The sequence below is a fragment of the Pseudophryne corroboree genome, assembly GCF_028390025.1.
Source record: "Pseudophryne corroboree isolate aPseCor3 chromosome 3 unlocalized genomic scaffold, aPseCor3.hap2 SUPER_3_unloc_3, whole genome shotgun sequence".
In the NCBI taxonomy this organism is placed as follows: domain Eukaryota; kingdom Metazoa; phylum Chordata; class Amphibia; order Anura; family Myobatrachidae; genus Pseudophryne; species Pseudophryne corroboree.
The window spans coordinates 3,071,627-3,091,612 of record NW_026967519.1 but is presented as its reverse complement, the minus strand read 5'-3'; the positions used below and the strand labels follow the sequence as shown (position 1 = coordinate 3,091,612).

The 19,986-nt window shown below is 48.1% G+C and overlaps 2 protein-coding genes across 3 annotated transcripts in view; one reads left to right on the top strand and one right to left on the bottom strand.

The window, feature by feature from the left end:
- Positions 1–19,986, bottom strand: part of LOC134984004 (zinc finger protein 160-like) — a 174,256-nt gene that overhangs the window by 66,488 nt on the left and 87,782 nt on the right. The window contains exon 6 of the mRNA XM_063949663.1: positions 19,036–19,373. Coding sequence (XP_063805733.1) covers positions 19,036–19,373 — 338 coding nt within the window. The remainder of the gene's footprint in view (positions 1–19,035; positions 19,374–19,986) is intronic.
- On the top strand, positions 6,190–19,590 carry LOC134983943 (oocyte zinc finger protein XlCOF7.1-like). 2 transcript variants are annotated; one of them, XM_063949557.1, is made up of 5 exons: positions 6,190–6,284; positions 7,154–7,328; positions 8,281–8,472; positions 14,775–14,853; positions 17,381–19,590. In XM_063949557.1, exons 2-5 carry the CDS (start codon positions 7,251–7,253, stop codon positions 19,399–19,401), a joined length of 2,370 nt encoding a protein of 789 aa, XP_063805627.1. In that variant the 5' UTR covers positions 6,190–6,284; positions 7,154–7,250; the 3' UTR covers positions 19,402–19,590. The 2 variants fall into 2 exon arrangements, with proteins under 2 accessions (XP_063805627.1, XP_063805628.1); XM_063949558.1 differs by lacking the exon at positions 17,381–19,590 and adding an exon at positions 17,182–17,342.

Sequence of the window (19,986 nt, the reverse complement as noted above, 5' to 3'; positions counted from 1 at the left end):
TCTCCTGAGCTTGCTGTGAGAAAGTATTTTGTTAGGTTTTTTATTTTCAGGGAGATCTGCTGGCAACAGACTCCCTGCATCGTGGGACTGAGGGGAGAGAAGCAGCCCTACTCTCTGAAGATAGGTCCTGCTTCTTAGGCTACTGGACACCATTAGCTCCAGAGGGATCGTACACAGGATCTCACCCTTTGTCGTCCGATCCCGGAGCCACGCCGCCGTCCCCCTCGCAGAGCCGGAAGACAGAAGCCGGGTGAAAGAAGCAAGAAGACTTCGAAATCGGCGGCAGAAGACTCCAGTCTTCAAACTGAGGTATCGCACAGCACTGCAGCTGTGCGCCATTGCTCCCACACTACACCCACATACTTCGGTCACTGTAGGGTGCAGGGCGAAGGGGAGGGCGCCCTGGGCAGCAATTAGGACCTCTTGGCAAAAGTGGGCATATATACAGTTGGGCACTGTATATATGCATGAGCCCCCGCCATTATATTATACAGAAACGCGGGACAGAAGCCCGCCGCTGAGGGGGCGGGGCTTCTTCCTCAGCACTCACCAGCGCCATTTTCTCTCCACAGCTCCGCTGAGAGGAAGCTCCCCAGGCTCTCCCCTGCAGATTCACGGTAGAAGAGGGTAAAAAGAGAGGGGCGGGGCACATAAATTAGGCACAAAAACATAATATACAGCAGCTACTGGGTTAACACTAAGTTACTGTGTGATTCCTGGGTCATATAGCGCTGGGGTGTGTGCTGGCATACTCTCTCTCTGTCTCTCCAAAGGGCCTTGTGGGGGAACTGTCTTCAAAAAAGAGCATCCCGTGTGTGTGTGTGTGTGTGTGTGTGTGTGTGTGTGTGTGTGTGTGTGTGTGTGTGTGTGTGTGTGTGTGTGTCGGTACGCCTGTGTCGACATGTTTGACGAGGAAGGCTATGTGGAAGCAGAGCGGGAGCAAATGGATGGGGTGTCTCCGCCGACTGCGCCGACACCTGATTGGATGGATATGTGGAAGGTTTTAAATGATAATGTTAATTCCTTGCATAAAAGGTTGGATAAAGCTGAAACCTTAGGACAGTCAGGGTCTCAGCCCATGCCTGATCCGATGTCGCAGAGGCTGTCAGGGTCTCAGAAGCGCCCACTATCCCAAATTGTTGACACAGATACCGACATGGATTCTGACTCCAGTGTCGATTATGATGATGCAAAGTTACAGCCTAAAGTGGCAAAAGCCATCCGTTATATGATTATAGCAATGAAGGATGTGTTGCACATCACAGAGGAAACCCCAGTCCCTGACAAGAGGGTTCATATGTATGGGGAAAAAAGGCAGGAGGTGACCTTTCCCCCTTCACACGAGCTAAATGAGTTATGTGAAAAGGCTTGGGAATCTCCAGATAAAAAACTGCAGATTTCTAGGAGGATGCTTATGGCGTATCCCTTCCCGCCAACGGACAGGTTACGCTGGGAATCCTCCCCTAGGGTGGACAAAGCTCTAACACGCTTATCCAAGAAGGTAGCCCTGCCGTCACAGGATACGGCCACCCTCAAAGATGCTGCGGATAGAAAGCAAGAGGGTACCCTGAAGTCCATTTATACACATTCAGGTACTTTACTAAGGCCGGCAATTGCGTCAGCCTGGGTATGTAGTGCGGTAGCAGCATGGACGGATACCTTATCTGAGGAACTTGATACCTTGGACAAGGGTACTATATTAATGACCCTGGGGCATATAAAAGACGCTGTCCTATATATATGAGATGCTCAAAGAGACATTAGCCTACTGGGCTCTAGAATAAATGCAATGTCGATTTCTGCCAGAAGGGTCCTGTGGACTCGGCAATGGACAGGCGATGCCGACTCAAAAAGGCACATGGAGGTTTTACCTTACAAGGGTGAGGAATTGTTTGGGGAGGGTCTCTCGGACCTGGTCTCCACTGCTGGAAAGTCACATTTTTTGCAATATGTTCCCTCACAACCTAAGAAAGCACCGTATTACCAAATGCAGTCCTTTCGTTCACATAAAGGCAAGAAAGTCCGAGGTGCGTCCTTTCTTGCCAGAGGCAGGGGCAGAGGAAAGAAGCTGCACAACACAGCTAGTTCCCAGGAGCAGAAGTCCTCCCGGCTTCCACTAAATCCACCGCATGACGCTAGGGCTCCACAGGCGGAGCTAGGCCCGGTGGGGGCGCGTCTCCGAAATTTCAGCCACAAGTGGGTTCACTCCCAGGTGGATCCCTGGGCAATAGAGATTGTGTCTCAGGGATACAAGCTGGAATTCGAGGAGATGCCCCCTCACCGATACCTCAAATCGGCCCTGCCAGCTTCCCCCTTGGAGAGGGAAATGGTGTTAGCTGCAATTCACAAATTGTATCTTCAGCAGGTGGTGGTCAAGGTTCCCTTCCTTCAACAAGGAAAGGGTTATTATTCGACCATGTTTGTGGTACCGAAACCGGATGGTTCGGTCAGACCCATTTTTAATTTAAAATCCCTGAACATATACCTGAAAAGGTTCAAGTTCAAGATGGAATCGCTCAGAGCGGTCATCGCAAGCCTGGAAGGGGGGGATTTTTTGGTGTCTCTGGACATAAAGGATGCATAACTTCATGTCCCCATTTATTCACCTCATCAGGCGTACCTCAGATTTGTGGTACAGGACTGTCATTACCAATTCCAGACGTTGCCGTTTGGTCTCTCCACGGCACCGAGAATATTTACCAAGGTAATGGCGGAAATGATGGTGCTCCTGCGAAAGCAAGGGGTCACAATTATCCCATACTTGGACGATCTCCTCATAAAGGCGAGGTCCAGAGAGCAGTTGCTGATCAGCGTAGCACGCTCTCGGGAAGTGTTACAACAGCACGGCTGGATTCTAAATATTCCAAAGTCGCAGTTGATTCCTACGACTCGTCTGGCCTTCCTGGGCATGATTCTGGATACAGACCAGAAGAGGGTTTATCTCCCGATGGAGAAGGCTCAGGAGCTCATGACACTGGTCAGAGACCTATTAAAACCAAAGCAGGTGTCGGTGCATCACTGCACGCGAGTCCTGGGAAAGATGGTGGCATCATACGAGGCCATTCCCTTCGGCAGGTTCCATGCGAGGACCTTTCAATGGGATCTGTTGGACAAGTGGTCCGGATCACATCTTCAGATGCATCGGCTGATCACCCTATCCCCCAGGGCCAGGGTGTCTCTCCTGTGGTGGCTGCAGAGTGCTCACCTTCTCGAGGGCCGCAGATTCGGCATTCAGGACTGGGTCTTGGTGACCACGGATGCAAGCCTCCGAGGGTGGGGGGCAGTCACACAGGGAAGAAATTTCCAAGGTCTGTGGTCAAGTCAGGAGACTTGCCTTCACATCAGTATCCTGGAACTAAGGGCCATATACAACGCCCTACGTCAAGCGGAGACCCTGCTTTGCGACCAATCGGTTCTGATTCAGTCAGACAACATCACCGCAGTGGCTCATGTAAACCGCCAAGGCGGCACAAGGAGCAGGGTGGCGATGGCGGAAGCCACCAGAATTCTTCGCTGGGCGGAGAATCACGTAAGCGCACTGTCAGCAGTGTTCATTCCGGGAGTGGACAACTGGGAAGCAGACTTCCTCAGCAGGCACGACCTCCACCTGGGAGAGTGGGGACTTCATCAAGAAGTCTTCACGCAGAGTGCAAGTCGGTGGGAACTGCCACAGGTAGACATGATGGCATCCCGCCTCAACAAAAAGCTACAGAGGTATTGCGCCAGGTCAAGAGACCCTCAGACGATAGCTGTAGTCGCACTAGTGACACCGTGGGTGTTCCAGTCGGTTTATGTATTTCCTCCTCTTCCTCTCATACCCAAGGTGCTGAGAATCATAAGAAAAAGAGGAGTGAGAACAATACTCATTGTTCCGGATTGGCCAAGAAGGACTTGGTATCCAGATCTGCAAGAAATGCTCACAGAGGAACCGTGGCCTCTGCCTCTAAGACAGGACTTGTTGCAACAGGGGCCCTGTCTGTTCCAAGACTTACCGCGGCTGCATTTGACGGCATGGCGGTTGAACGCCGGATCCTAGCAGAAAAAGGCATTCCGGATGAGGTCATTCCTACGCTGATAAAGGCTAGGAAGGACGTGACGGCAAAACATTATCACCGTATATGGTGAAAATATGTTGCTTGGTGTGAGGCTAGGAATGCCCCCACGGAGGAATTCCAGCTGGGCCGTTTCCTTCACTTCCTACAGGCGGGAGTGACTTTGGGCCTAAAATTGGGTTCCATTAAGGTCCAGATTTCGGCCCTGTCTATTTTCTTTCAAAAAGAACTGGCTTCTCTGCCTGAAGTTCAGACGTTTGTGAAGGGAGTGCTGCATATTCAGCCCCCTTTTGTGCCTCCAGTGGCACCTTGGGATCTTAACGTGGTGTTGAGTTTCCTGAAGTCACACTGGTTTGAGCCACTTAAAACCGTGGAGTTAAAATTTCTCACGTGGAAGGTGGTCATGCTATTAGCCTTGGCTTCAGCTAGGCGTGTGTCAGAATTAGCGGCTTTGTCACATAAAAGCCCCTATCTGGTTTTCCATATGGACAGGGCAGATTTGCGGACCCGTCCACAATTTCTGCCAGAAGTGGTGTCATCTTTTCACATGAACCAACCTATTGTGGTGCCTGTGGCTACTCGTGACTTGGAGGATTCCGAGTTACTAGATGTGGTCAGGGCTTTGAAGGTTTATGTAGCCAGAACAGCTAGAGTCAGGAAAACTGAGTCGCTGTTTATCCTGTATGCATCCAACAAGCTGGGTGCTCCTGCTTCAAAGCAAACTATTGCTCGCTGGATCTGTAGCATGATTCAGCAGGCTCATTCTGCGGCTGGATTGACGCTGCCAAAATCAGTAAAAGCCCACTCCACAAGGAAGGTGGGCTCTTCTTGGGCGGCTGCCCGAGGGGTCTCGGCATTACAGCTTTGCCGAGCAGCTACTTGGTCAGATTCTAACACTTTTGCAGAGTTCTACAAGTTTGATACCCTGGCTGAGGAGGACCTTGTGTTTGCTCATTCGGTGCTGCAGAGTCATCCGCACTCTCCCGCCCGTTTGGGAGCTTTGGTATAATCCCCATGGTCCTTACGGAGTCCCCAGCATCCACTAGGACGTTAGAGAAAATAAGATTTTACTTACCAGTAAATCTATTTCTCGTAGTCCGTAGTGGATGCTGGGCGCCCGTCCCAAGTGCGGACTTCTTCTGCAATACTTGTATATAGTTATTGCTTAAATAAGGGTTATGTTATGGTTGCATCAGGGTTGATCTGATGCTCCGTTGTTGTTCATACTGTTAACTGGGTATGTTTATCACAAGTTATACGGTGTGATTGGTGTGACTGGTATGAGTCTTGCCCTGGATTCCAAAATCCTTTCCTTGTACTGTCAGCTCTTCCGGGCACAGTTTCTCTAACTGAGGTCTGGAGGAGGGACATAGAGGGAGGAGCCAGAACACACCAGAATCCAAATTCTTTCTTAAAGTGCCCTGTCTCCTGCGGTGCCCGTCTATTCCCCATGGTCCTTACGGAGTCCCCAGCATCCACTACGGACTACGAGAAATAGATTTACCGGTAAGTAAAATCTTATTTTTCCTGACCTATTTATTTATAGTATTTAAATGTTTGATACAGCCTATACTATAAGACCATCTATATAGTGTTAAATATTAATACTGTATTCCATACAGTATCCAGTGTATAAAAAGGTAATTTTTTTTAAGATTTTTTTTTTTTCTAGAAATATAAGAATACTGTGTGGACCCTATGAAGGTGGAACAGTTCAAGGGGGTAAAATAGCTGGTTACTAGGTAACATGCATTAAACCTGATTAGGGTATGAAGGAACATAAGTTTATCAATAAAGTTCATTCATAAAATGTATCCATTCCATGTAATATTTAATGTTCGACTCATTCAAACAGCATCACAGTCACACATGTAACCATACATCCACATCACATTACCCAATGCACTTAGCTGGACTAGATTAACCAGAGCTCTCTGGGATCCACACTTAGCTATAGACACTACTTAATAAGCTTGGAACGCAGAATCAGGAAGTAGAGTAATTCAGGTGGAACGCAGAACCAGGAAGTCAGGTGGAACGCAGAACCAGGAAGCCAGGTGGAACGCAGAACCAGGAAGTCAGGTGGACAGCAAAACCAGGAAGTCGGGTGGAACGCAAAACCAGGAAGTCATGTAGAGCTCCTCACCACCCGGAAATTAGATGGTCCCGCAGTTTCCTGTTGGAGAGCATAGAGAGTTACAGTTTGGATTGGGCTATGCAGAGGGGATTCAGGTAATATGGCTAATAAGCTGCATTGTAGCTGATTGTTGCCTGCAGTCACACCACTGTGTGTCTTGCAAAATAGAGTATACAATGTATGCTCATGTATATGTAATGGAAGTGCATCTTTATTCCCTGAGTTCATATCCATATGTGTCTTCACCTGTCCTAATAATGCATTGCATGCACATGTATTTGTATATATAACATGGGAGTGTGTGCTTTCCCTGTGTGTCTCTGTTATCCTGAGCTGTGATGCGGTATTGTCATATTTGCTTTAGAATAATGTCTGTGTCATTCATGATTATGATATACAGGTTTCAGTTTAAAGCAGAGAGCTGTGTGTTTTATTCTCCATGGCAGCCATACATGCAGTCATGTGATCAGATGGGTCATGTGACATGAGCAATACGGCCACTTGGCTCATATAGTTATGTGGTACAGGACAGATGTCACTCGCTGGGAGACACCGCTCAGTTGTACCGTGTGACTGTGCTAGATCCACATCTGATGGTCAATAAAGGTTCATCCTGCCAACTATTGGCGCGAGTCCTTTAAAAGCAGAAATACACGTTAAAGTCTAGTTATACTGTATATTCTGTACTGCGAATGGCGCGGTGTTACAGTGGTTAGCATTGCTAGCTTCTACTGATAAATAACTCAGTGAATTTAACGTGTATATGTTATTTTGAATGTAAATTATAAGCTACACTGGGGCAGGGACTGATGGGAATGATTAAATATGAACTGTCGGATGCGGCGTAGTACGTGTGCGCTATATTAATGAAATGTTTATAATATGCGGTGTGACAACGCTGTAACTAAAGCATTGTGTGAGTGTGCATATATACATTATTGCTTTTCTACTTGATTGTGTATAGGTGATCAAGCTTCAATGTAGCGAAGAAAAAGTCTCCTGGGACCTCTGTAAAGTCACACATTCACTTATAACAGAGTCACGGAACTAATTCACTGAGGATGGACAAGGACCAGAATAACATGACTGAGATGATAATAAACCTCACCCTGGAGATCATCTTCCTACTGTCTGGGGAGGTGAGGGAGTCTGGGAGTGTCACAGTGACGTCACTCTTACCTTTATTACTAACACAGAGACCTGATTGGGGACGTGAGGGAGTCTGGGAGTGTCACAGTGACATCACTCATCTCTATTACCAACACAGGGACCTTACTGGGGAGGTGAGGGAGTCTGGGAGTCACAGTGACATCACTCTTATCTCTATTACTAATAAAGGTACCTGACTGGGGAGGTGAGGGAGTCTGGGAGCGTCATAGTGACATCACTCTGATCTCTATTACTGATGTAGGGACCTGACTGGGGAGGTGAGGGAGTCTGGGAGTGTCACAGTGACATCTCTGATCTCTAATACTAACACAGGGACCTGACTAGGGAGTCTGGGAGTGTCATAGTGACATCACTGATCTCTATTACCAACACAGGGACCTGACTGGGGAGGTGAGGGGGTCTGGGAGTCACAGTGACATCACTTTTATCTCTATTCCGAACATATTACTAACACATGGACCTGACTGAGGAGGTGAGGGAGTCTGGGAGCGTCACAGTGACATCGCTCATCTCTATTACTAACACAGGGACCTGACTGGGAGGTGAGGGAGTCTGGGAGCGTCACAGTGACATCACTCTGATTTCTATTACAAACACAGGGACCTGACTAGGGAGGTGAGGGAGTCTGGGAGTGTCACAGTGACATCACTCTTATCTCTATTACTAACAGAGGGACCTGACTGGGGTGGTGAGGGAGTCTGGGAGTGTCACAGTGACATTGCTCTTATCTCTATCACTAACACAGGGACCTTACTGGGGAGGTGAGGGAGTCTGGGGGTGTCGCAGTGGCTCAGCCTTCACTGCAGTAAAACAGACACCTGAATAGTATGTAATATGGAAATTAACTATTTGCATGTTTGAAGACCTTGATATGTTTATAGAATTTGTACAGCATATATGTCATAGTGTTTGTCTGCACAGGATTATACAGTAAAGAAGAAGACATCCAATGGGCGTGTCACACCCAGCAGCAAATACCATATATCAGGGGGACTGAGCAGGATCCAGAGCCCTATCCCGGTGCCTCCACCTCACTCACTGATACATGAGAGACACAATGACCAGAAGATCCTGGAACTGAACAACAAGATCATCCACCTGCTGACTGGAGAGGTGAGCACTGCTAGGACATTATCAATTCTGAATTTCTCTAACGTCCTAGTGGATGCTGGGGACTCCGTAAGGACCATGGGGAATAGACGGGCTCCGCAGGAGACAGGGCACTTTAAGAAAGAATTTGGATTCTGGTGTGTTCTGGCTCCTCCCTTTATGTCCCTCCTCCAGACCTCAGTTTGAATCTGTGCCCGGACGAGCTGGGTGCTACTTAGTGAGCTTTCCTGAGCTTGCTAAAAAGAAAGTATTTTGTTAGGTTTTTTATTTTCAGAGAGATCTGCTGGCAACAGGCTCTCTGCTACGTGGGACTGAGGGGAGAGAAGCAGCCCTACTCACTGAAGATAGGTCCTGCTTCTTAGGCTACTGGACACCATTAGCTCCAGAGGGATCGTACACAGGATCGCACCCTTGGTCGTCCGATCCCGTAGCCGCGCCGCCGCCCCCCTCGCAGAGCCATAAGACAGAAGCCGGTGTCAGAAGCAAGAAGACGTCGAAATCGGCGGCAGAAGACTCCAGTCTTCACATGAGGTAGCGCACAGCACTGCAGCTGTGCGCCATTGCTCCCACACTAAACCCACATACTCCGGTCACTGTAGGGCGCAGGTAGGGGGGCGCCCTGGGCAGCAATTAGGAACCTCTTGGCAAAAAGTAGCATATATACAGTTGGGCACTGTATATATGCATAAGCCCCCGCCATTATTTTACACACAAACGCGGGACAGAAGCTCGCCGCTGAGGGGGCTGGGCTTCTTCCTCAGCACTCACCAGCGCCATTTTCTCTCCACAGCTCCGCTGAGAGGAAGCTCCCCAGGCTCTCCCCTGCAGAATTACGGTAGAAGAGGGTAAAAAGAGAGGGGGGGGGGACATAAATTTGGCGCAAAAACAATATATACAGCAGCTACTGGGTTAACACTAAGTTACTGTGTGACTCCTGGGACATATAGCGCTGGGGTGTGTGCTGGCATACTCTCTCTCTGTCTCTCCAAAAGGCCTTGTGGGGGAACTGTCTTCAAAAAGAGCATCCCCTGTGTGTGTGGTGTGTCGGTACGCTTGTGTCGGCATGTTTGACGAGGAAGGCTATGTGAAAGCAGAGCGGGAGCAAATGAATGTGGGGTCGCCGCCGACGGAGCCGACACCCGATTGGATGGATATGTGGAAGGTTTTAAATGATAATGTTAATTCCTTGCATAAAAGGTTGGATAAAGCTGAAGCCTTGGGACAGCCGGGGTCTCAGCCCATGCCTGATCCTATGTCGCAGAGGCCGTCAGGGTCTCAGAAGCGCCCACTATCCCAAATTGTTGACACAGATGTCGACACGGATTCTGGAGACATTAGCCTACTGGGCTCTAGAATAAATGCAATGTCGATTTCTGCCAGAAGGGTCCTGTGGACTAGGCAGTGGACAGGCGATGCCGACTCAAAAAGGCACATGGAGGTTTTACCTTACAAGGGTGAGGAATTGTTTAGGGACGGTCTCTTGGACCTGGTCTCCACAGCTACGGCTGGAAAGTCAAATTTTTTGCCATTTATTCCCTCACAACCTAAGAAAGCACCGTATTATCAAATGCAGTCCTTTCGATCACAAAAAGGCAAGAAAGTACGAGGTGCGTCCTTTCTTGCCAGAGGCAGGGGTAGAGGAAAGAAGCTGCACAATACAGCTAGTTCCCAGGAACAGAAGTCCTCCCCGGCTTCCACTAAATCCACCGCATGACGCTGGGGCTCCACAGGCGGAGCTAGGCCCGGTGGGGGCGCGTCTCCGAAATTTCAGCCACAAGTGGGTTCACTCCCAGGTGGATCCCTGGGCTATAGAGATTGTGTCTCAGGGATACAAGCTGGAATTCGAAGAGATGCCCCCTCACCGTTGCCTCAAATCGCTCCTGTCAGCTTCCCCCTTAGAGAGGGAAATAGTGTTAGCTGCAATTCACAAATTGTATCTTCAGCAGGTGGTGGTAAAGGTTCCCCTCCTTCAACAGGGAAGGGGTTACTATTCGACCATGTTTGTGGTACCGAAACCGGACGGTTCGGTCAGACCCATATTGAATTTAAAATCCCTGAACATATACCTGAAAAAAGGTTCAAGTTCAAGATGGAATCGCTCAGAGCGGTCATCGCAAGCCTGGAAGGGGGGGATTTTATGGTGTCTCTGGACATAAAGGATGCTTACCTTCATGTCCCCATTTATCCACCTCATCAGGCGTACCTCAGATTTGTGGTACAGGATTGTCATTACCAATTCCAGACGTTGCCGTTTGGTCTCTCCACGGCACAGAGAATATTTACCAAGGTAATGGCGGAGATGATGGTGCTCCTGCGGAAGCAAGGGGTCACAATTATCCCATACTTGGACGATCTCCTCATAAAGGCGAGGTCCAGAGAGCAGTTGCTGATCAGCGTAGCACGCTCTCGGGAGGTGTTACAACAGCACGGCTGGATTCTAAATATTCCAAAGTCGCTGCTGATTCCTACGACTCGTCTGCCCTTCCTGGGCATGATTCTGGACACAGACCAGAAGAGGGTTTATCTCCCGATGGAGAAAGCTCAGGAGCTCATGACACTGGTCAGAGACCTATTAAAACCAAAACAGGTGTCGGTGCATCACTGCACGCGAGTCCTGGGAAAGATGGTGGCATCATACGAGGCCATTCCATTCGGCAGGTTCCATGCGAGGACCTTTCAATGGGATCTGTTGGACAAGTGGTCCGGATCACATCTACAGATGCATCGGCTGATCACCCTATCCCCCAGGGCCAGGGTGTCTCTCCTGTGGTGGCTGCAGAGTGCTCACCTTCTCGAGGGACGCAGATTCGGCATTCAGGACTGGGTCCTGGTGAACACGGATGCAAGCCTCCAAGGGTGGGGGGCAGTCACACAGGGAAAAAACTTCCAAGGTCTGTGGTCAAGTCAGGAGACTTGCCTTCACATCAATCTCCTGGAACTAAGGGCCATATACAACGCCCTACGTCAAGCGGAGACCCTGCTTCGCGACCAACCGGTTCTGATTCAGTCAGACAACATCACCGCAGTGGCTCATGTAAACCGCCAAGGCTGCACAAGGAGCAGGGTGGCGATGGCGGAAGCCACCAGAATTCTTCGCTGGGCGGAGAATCACGTAAGAGCACTGTCAGCAGTGTTCATTCCGGGAGTGGACAACTGGGAAGCAGACTTCCTCAGCAGGCACGACCTCCACCCGGGAGAGTGGGGACTTCATCAAGAAGTCTTCACGCAGATTGCAAGTCGGTGGGAACTGCCACAGGTGGATATGATGGCATCCCGCCTCAACAAAAAGCTACAGAGGTATTGCGCCAGGTCAAGAGACCCTCAGGCGATAGCTGTAGACGCACTAGTGACACCATGGGTGTTCCAGTCGGTCTATGTATTCCCTCCTCTTCCTCTTATACCCAAGGTGCTGAGAATCATAAGAAAAAGAGGAGTGAGAACAATACTCATTGTTCCGGATTGGCCAAGAAGGACTTGGTATCCAGATCTGCAAGAAATGCTCACAGAGGACCCGTGGCCTCTGCCTCTAAGACAGGACTTGTTGCAACAGGGGCTCTGTCTGTTCCAAGACTTACCGCGGCTGCGTTTGACGGCATGGCGGTTGAACGCCGGATCCTAGCAGAAAAAGGCATTCCGGATGAGGTTATTCCTACGCTGATAAAGGCTAGGAAGGACGTGACGGCTAAACATTATCACCGTATATGGCGAAAATATGTTGCTTGGTGTGAGGCCAGGAATGCCCCTACGGAGGAATTCCAGCTGGGCCGTTTCCTTCACTTCCTACAGTCGGGAGTGACTTTGTGCCTGAAATTGGGTTCCATTAAGGTCCAGATTTCAGCCCTATCCATTTTCTTTCAAAAGGAACTGGCTTCTCTTCCTGAAGTTCAGACGTTTGTAAAGGGAGTGCTGCATATTCAGCCCCCTTTTGTGCCTCCAGTGGCACCTTGGGATCTTAATGTGGTGTTGAGTTTCCTGAAGTCACACTGGTTTGAGCCACTCAAAACGGTGGAGTTAAAATATCTCACGTGGAAGGTGGTCATGCTATTAGCCTTGGCTTCGGCTAGGCGTGTGTCAGAATTAGCGGCTTTGTCACATAAAAGCCCTTATCTGGTTTTCCATATGGACAGGGCAGAATTGCGGACCCGTCCACAATTTCTGCCAAAAGTGGTGTCATCTTTTCATATGAACCAACCTATTGTGGTGCCTGTGGCTACTCGTGACTTGGAGGATTCCGAGTTACTAGATGCGGTCAGGGCTTTGAAGGTTTATGTAGCCAGAACGGCTAGAGTCAGGAAGACTGAGTCGCTGTTTATCCTGTATGCATCCAACAAGCTGGGTGCTCCTGCTTCAAAGCAAACTATTGCTCGCTGGATCTGTAACACGATTCAGCAGGCTCATTCTGCGGCTGGATTGCCGCTTCCAAAATCAGTAAAAGCCCACTCCACAAGGAAGGTGGGCTCTTCTTGGGCGGCTGCCCGAGGGGTCTCGGCATTACAACTTTGCCGAGCGGCTACTTGGTCAGGTTCAAACACTTTTGCAAAGTTCTACAAGTTTGATACCCTGGCTGAGGAGGACCTTGTGTTTGCTCATTCGGTGCTGCAGAGTCATCCGCACTCTCACGCCCGTTTGGGAGCTTTGGTATAATCCCCATGGTCCTTACGGAGTCCCCAGCATCCACTAGGACGTTCGAGAAAATAAGATTTTACTTACCGGTAAATCTATTTCTCGTAGTCCGTAGTGGATGCTGGGCGCCCGTCCCAAGTGCGGACTTCTTCTGCAATGCTTGTATATAGTTATTGCTTAAATAAGGGTTATGTTTGGTTGCATCAGGGTTGATCTGATGCTCCGTTGTTGTTCATACTGTTAACTGGGTAAATTTATCACGAGTGATACGGTGTGATTGGTGTGGCTGGTATGAGTCTTGCCCTGGATTCCAAAATCCTTTCCTTGTACTGTCAGCTCTTCCGGGCACAGTTTCTCTAACTGAGGTCTGGAGGAGGGACATAGAGGGAGGAGCCAGAACACACCAGAATCCAAATTCTTTCTTAAAGTGCCCTGTCTCCTGCGGAGCCCGTCTATTCCCCATGGTCCTTACGGAGTCCCCAGCATCCACTACGGACTACGAGAAATAGATTTACCGGTAAGTAAAATCTTATTTTCTGGTGCCATGATTCCACTAATGAGTGGAGGAACAGATAATATAATAAACCCAGTCTGACTCCCTAATTACAGCATAAGAAGACCCTGTGCAGCTATATTACATTGCTCTGTTACTACTACATATAAGATGATTTAGACCTTATCACTGGTGGCTTTGCCATGCAGACCTCCAAATCTCTGGTGGTTACATAGTGATGTCCTTATAGTCTACTTGCTGATCCTGTAGTTCTGTGCTGGCATAATGGGGCTCAGAGAGGAGGCTGCCCTTGCACACTGGTGCATAGCTGCTATTGGCTCTCTGGACTAGTAAATGGCTGGCGCGGTCCACTGGCAGGAGATCCAAGAGTCTCTCTTCAGTGGCTGAAATCCAGCCTAGGACACATTATACAGTAACACCAGGGGATGTGTCTGGGTGATGACTGGAGAGGTGACTGCTGGGAATGGGGCATTATACAGTAACACCAGGAGATGTGTCAGGGTGATGACTGGAGAGGTAACTGCTGGGAATAGGACATTATACAGTAACACCAGGGATGTGTCTGGGTGATGACTGGAGAGGTGACTGCTGGGAATGGAGCATTATACAGTAACACCGGGGGATGTGTCTGGGTGATGACTGGAGAGGTGACTGCTGGGAATGGGGCATTATACAGTAACACCAGGAGATGTGTCAGGGTGATGACTGGAGAGGTAACTGCTGGGAATGGGACATTATACAGTGACACCAGGGGATGTGTCTGGGTGATGACAGGAGAGGTGACTGCTGGGAATGGGACGTTATACAGTAACACCAGGGGATGTGTCTGGGTGATGACTGGAGAGGTGACTGCTGGGAATGGGGCATTATACAGTAACACCAGGGGGTGTGTCTAGGTGATGACTGGAGAGGTGACTGCTGGGAATGGGACATTATACAGTAACACCAGGGGATGTGACTGGATGATGACTGGAGAGGTGACTGCTGGGAATGGGGCAATATACAGTAACACCAGGGGATGTGTCTGGGTGATGACTGGAGAGGTGACTGCTGGGAATGGGACATTATACAGTAACACCAGGGGATGTGTCTAGGTGATGACTGTATCATTGTGTGTGTCAGGTTCCTATAAGGTGTGAGGATGTCACTGTCTTATCTCTGTACATAGGTGTGGCAGCATGTGTACAGGAAAAAGGAATATTACAAGGACGTGACTGCGGCAGAAGACCAGACCATGGGATCACTGGGTAAGAGCAAGGATAAGTCAATGCAATGTTTATATATTTGATTTGTAACTGTTGGTATAAGCACCTTGTTCCAAAATCCCACAAGCTATGTAGAGTATAACCACATGAAACATATATACAAAAAAGGGGGACCTCTCAGCAGATGACATGTAGGCAGACTGCTCCAAGAGCAATTGAAGGCCACTACTTCTACTTGCCTGCCCTCTTATTAACACGCAGCGGGCTTCTTCCAAAACCTCACCCGGCAGGGCAAGCTGGGCTTACCTTAGAGATGCCATCTCCGCTACATGCCCCAGCCTAGCCAAAGTGGTCGCCCATATCATCGAGGGTGATATCTTAGTCTGATGAAGGATCTTTAAGTAGACCTTGAAGACCCAGCTGCAAAGGCAGCAATTAGATTGGATCTATTTGCTCTTACTTCTTGCACTACGACCCTGGAAGCAGGAGGACTCCCAGCCTGATGGTGGTAAATATCTTCTCTATCTCCGGAGGGAGCTGGAGTAGCTATAACATCAAAAACAAAGCCCTGTGAAATTAGGATTGTTACCTAAGGCACTTAACTGAGGCGGCCACAGAGGAGAAGCTCCAGGGATAACTACAGCATTTGTTGACCTGCCTTGTACCCAACGTGGCTGCATACCCTTCTCCTCTTGGGCGGGCTCATGGTTCTCAGCTGAAGGCTTCGGAACAGCAAAGTTCCAATCCCTTTACACACTGCTAGTAGGCCTCAAGAGGAAAATTCAGACCTATGGAAGGTCCTGACTAACATTAATCTTTATTTACATAGGCCAAGCGCTAGTAAAAGGGTTCAGTTATGTACACAGCTATTATGTCAAGGATGTTGGCTTCTGCAACGCAGGACTAAAGGGGAGATTTAACAAATCTTCAAAAGAGGAGAAGTTGAGACGTTGCCCATGGCAACCGATCAGATTCTAGGTGTAATGTTCTAAAAGGTACACGATAAATGGTAGCTAGAATCTGATTGGTTGCCATGAGTTTCTTCTCCATTGTGTTCTTTGGATGGTTTGATGATTCTTCCACCTAAGTATGTGAAAGCCATTGTCTTATAGTGTCCGTCTCTTTCCTCTGTGTATAAACTTTACATGGGTGATTATGGATTAGCAATATAAACTGGAGGGTTTGCCCTGTCCAACCGAATCATATATAAATATGTTAAGTCTCCTTCCTTTCTTTGGGGGAAATGTATCAAACATTGGAGAGGGATAAAGTACCAACCAATTGGCTCCGAACTGTAATTTTTTTAACACAGCCTGTAACATGGCAGTTAGGAGCTGATTGGCTGATACTTCATCTCTCTCTTTCTCTACTTCCAAGTTTAAACTATATCCCCCTTGGTCACGTATATAAGGCAGATTTATGGAATATTCTAAAATCTGTCCATATTGAACCATTAAAAACAGAATAGGGTAGGGAATGCCTCGGTAATGAAGGATATTTCACTTCCCCGTTGCCAATTTTAATGTGCCCACTAATAAAGGACAGAGGACAGGTCCTATGTAAAGAGTACGGGTGATAAAGGATTACCTTGCCTTGTACCCCTAACTAAAAGACGAGGAGTTGAATGGTGACATAATAGTGTGGTGAAAAGGTTTGTGCACATAAAGACCCCAGCCAACCTGGTTTTGCCTTTGAAAAATTGCCACACTGAATCCAGCGGCTAAATGGACGGAATCTCGCTGCCGCCGGCGCCTCGCAGGCGGTTACCTTTTGGCCTTGATGTTAATGCTTGAGCTGGAAAGACTGTATGTGGAGATCCAACCACAAAAACGCGATCTAACCATAAAAGTTCCGAAAATGATGCGGGCTCATGCGCAGCACCCATACTGGCTGGTGCCCGCAGAAAATGTGAATGCCTCTGCCTGTCAACCAGGCAGAGGCAGGGGCGGGATGGGGTTGGACGGCAACGCTCCGTTTCGTAGGAGACAGAGCATTGCGGGGGCGGGGGAAACAGGGGCTGCTACCTCCAAACGGGGGGATGGGGGTGGCGTGAGTGTGGCTTGGGCATGATCGCGGCAGCTGCATGACATCACACGCAGCCACCACGATCAGAAAGATGGCATCTGCTTGATCAAGGATGGGGGGAAGGGGTGGGGGCGGTCAGCATGCATTCACAAGGATTGCAATTTCTTCTAATAAGCAGAATTTGCAATCCTTACGGAATCGGGCCCATAGTCATTAGAACCTTAAAGCCCATTTCAGACATAATATGGGCTAATAGTCAAAGAACAAGCCCTATCCTTATCAGAAAAAGGCTTGTGGGCATCTCGTGCCAAAGCCCTAATTGTGTGGTTTTCATCTCCCCTGTAGGGCTACCGAGAAGCTCTCACACCTTGTGTCCTACAGAAGTTTGTCATGGCAATACATTGCAAGCCTTGGAAATGGAGGGCTTTTTTTGTTGTTTTGTTTTCCTTTAACAATTCTTTTTATGATCTAAGACAAGACAAAACCTCGCAGCGATTCGGAAAGAGATGGGCGATATTATTCCAATTCTTTTTCTTTATAACAGATACCAGAGCTTCAGATGGCGGAGTTCCATATTGCATTCAGTCTGGAGGGTCTATCGGTGAAGAACAAAGTGCCACTGAAGATAACCGTGGTTCAAGACACCCCTCATCGCACGAAGCAGTCATTAACAATTCATTGGAAGACAACAGTTATAAAGCAATGTCAAGCCCGGAAGAGAAAATCACAGATCTTTGTACACTCACCGGTGATACACAGTATACCCGTACTCCTATTAAGAAGGAACTGGACTCCTGCGAACAAGGAGACCTCGCAGGCACTGATATTTATACTCCCACAGGTCATTATACATCTCCTATTAAGGTGAGGTCAGTCTCCGACGAACAGGAAAATCTTGCCACGAATATTCATACATCCATAGATAATATATACACTGCATCTACTCCTATTAAGACGGAATCAATCTCCGGTAAGGAAGGAGATCTTACGGACACTGCCATTTATAATCCCACCTGTGCTATACCATATACATCTACTTATACTAAGGAGGAAACCATATCATGTGATGGAGGAGACCTCAGTGATAATTATTCTCCCACATATCATACACCGTATTCATCTACTCATGGTAAGGAGGGATTGGTCTCATGTGATGGAGAAGACCTCACGCACACTGACCTGTATACACCCACAGGTCATACACAGTATACATCTACTCATAGTAAGGAGGAACCAGTCTTATGTGATGGAGAAGACCTCACACACACTGACCTGTATACACACACAGGTCATACACAGTATACATCTACTCATAGTAAGGAGGAACCAGTCTCATGTGATGGAGGAGACCTCACACACACTGACCAGTATAAACCCACAGGTCATACACAATATACATCTACTCATAGTAAGGAGGAACCAGTCTCATGTGATGGAGGAGACCTCACACACACTGACCTGTATACACCCACAGGTCATACACAATATACATCTACTCATAGTAAGGAGGAACCAGTCTCATGTGATGGAGGAGACCTCACACACACTGACCTGTATACACCCACAGGTCATACACAATATACATCTACTCATAGTAAGGAGGAACCAGCCTCATGTGATGGAGTAGACCTCACTGATAATTATGTTCCCACATATCATACACGGTATACATCTACTCATATTATAGAGGGATCAGCCTTGTGCGATGGAGAAAACCTCACAAATACTGCAATTTGTACACCCACAGGTCATACACAATATACATCTACTCATATTAGGAAGCGATCAGTCCCGCGTGTGGGATATTTCCTACACAACGACATTGCTACACCCACAGATCATACACCATATACCTCCACTCATGCTAAAAACAAACAAGTAGATCTCACAGACCGTTCTATTGATACACACATGAAAAATACGCATCATATAGTAAACAACGCCGGAGAACATGAGAAGGCAGAAAGCCGTCAACACATGAGAAGCAGAAAAGTATCATTAAAGAGTCCTGGATATAGTAAAAGCCTAAAAAACACAACTTGTCCGCCTGCCCAAACAGCACAAAAGACATTCGTCTGCTCTAAGTGCTACACCTGCTTTCCAAGCAAATCGGATCTTCAGACGCATCAGATAAGCCACAGGCGGGGGGAATCCCTTATATGCTCTGAGTGCGGGAAAAGCTTCGCCTCCAAAACCAACCTGGCAAAACATCAGGGAATCCACACCGGGGAGAAGCCCTTCTCCTGCGCCGACTGCGGGAAGCGGTTTCGGGAGAAGCACTGCCTGCAGCTGCACCAGAAGGTCCACACGCGGGAGAACCTCTTCAGCTGCCCCCAATGCGGGAAATGCTTTCTGCAGAGGTCCGACCTCTCCGTACATCAGAGGGTCCACACGGGAGAGAAACCCTTCCCGTGCACAGAGTGCGGCAAGCGCTTCACTCAGAAGATCCAACTTACCCGCCACCAAACCATTCACACCGGAGAGAAGCCCTTTTCCTGCCCAGAATGCGGGAAGAGCTTCCGACTCAAGAACATGCTCTGTAATCACATAAAAACCCACAAATAGGCTCTATCTCATTCTCTGAGTGTGAGGAACATCTTCTGGAGATGTCTGGTCTTTCCACGTGTCGAAAACTTCACAGGGGGCAGAAATCGTTGGTGTTTTTCATAGGCGTTTCCAAAAAGTTTTTCAAAAATATTTATAACATATTTTCCATGTTTGATAGCTTAGTACAATAAATGTAATTTATACGTTTCGGGTTTGTTGTATTTTCATTTTAACCCTTCCTCTGGGTGTGCAGCCATTAAGCCACCAATCAAAATGTAGACAGGGTGTTGACAGCAGAGGATCGACAATTGTGATGCCGACATGGTTAAAATGTCGACATTTACAGAATGTTGACGTAGGAAATGTTGGCATTTTCATTAGAATTAGGGTTGCCGTTAGGGATAGAAATACACTAAAAGGACATTGTTGACATTTTAACAATGTCAATATTACGTCAGTGTCGACATGTGGATGTTGACATAATATTCTGCACCCTCCCTCTGTCTCTCCCCAACGTAGAGATCATAGTGGTTTGATTGCATTTTTTCACGTTCTTCATTAATTCTCCGTCTTGTTGGCAATAAGGCAGATCGTGATCGCATC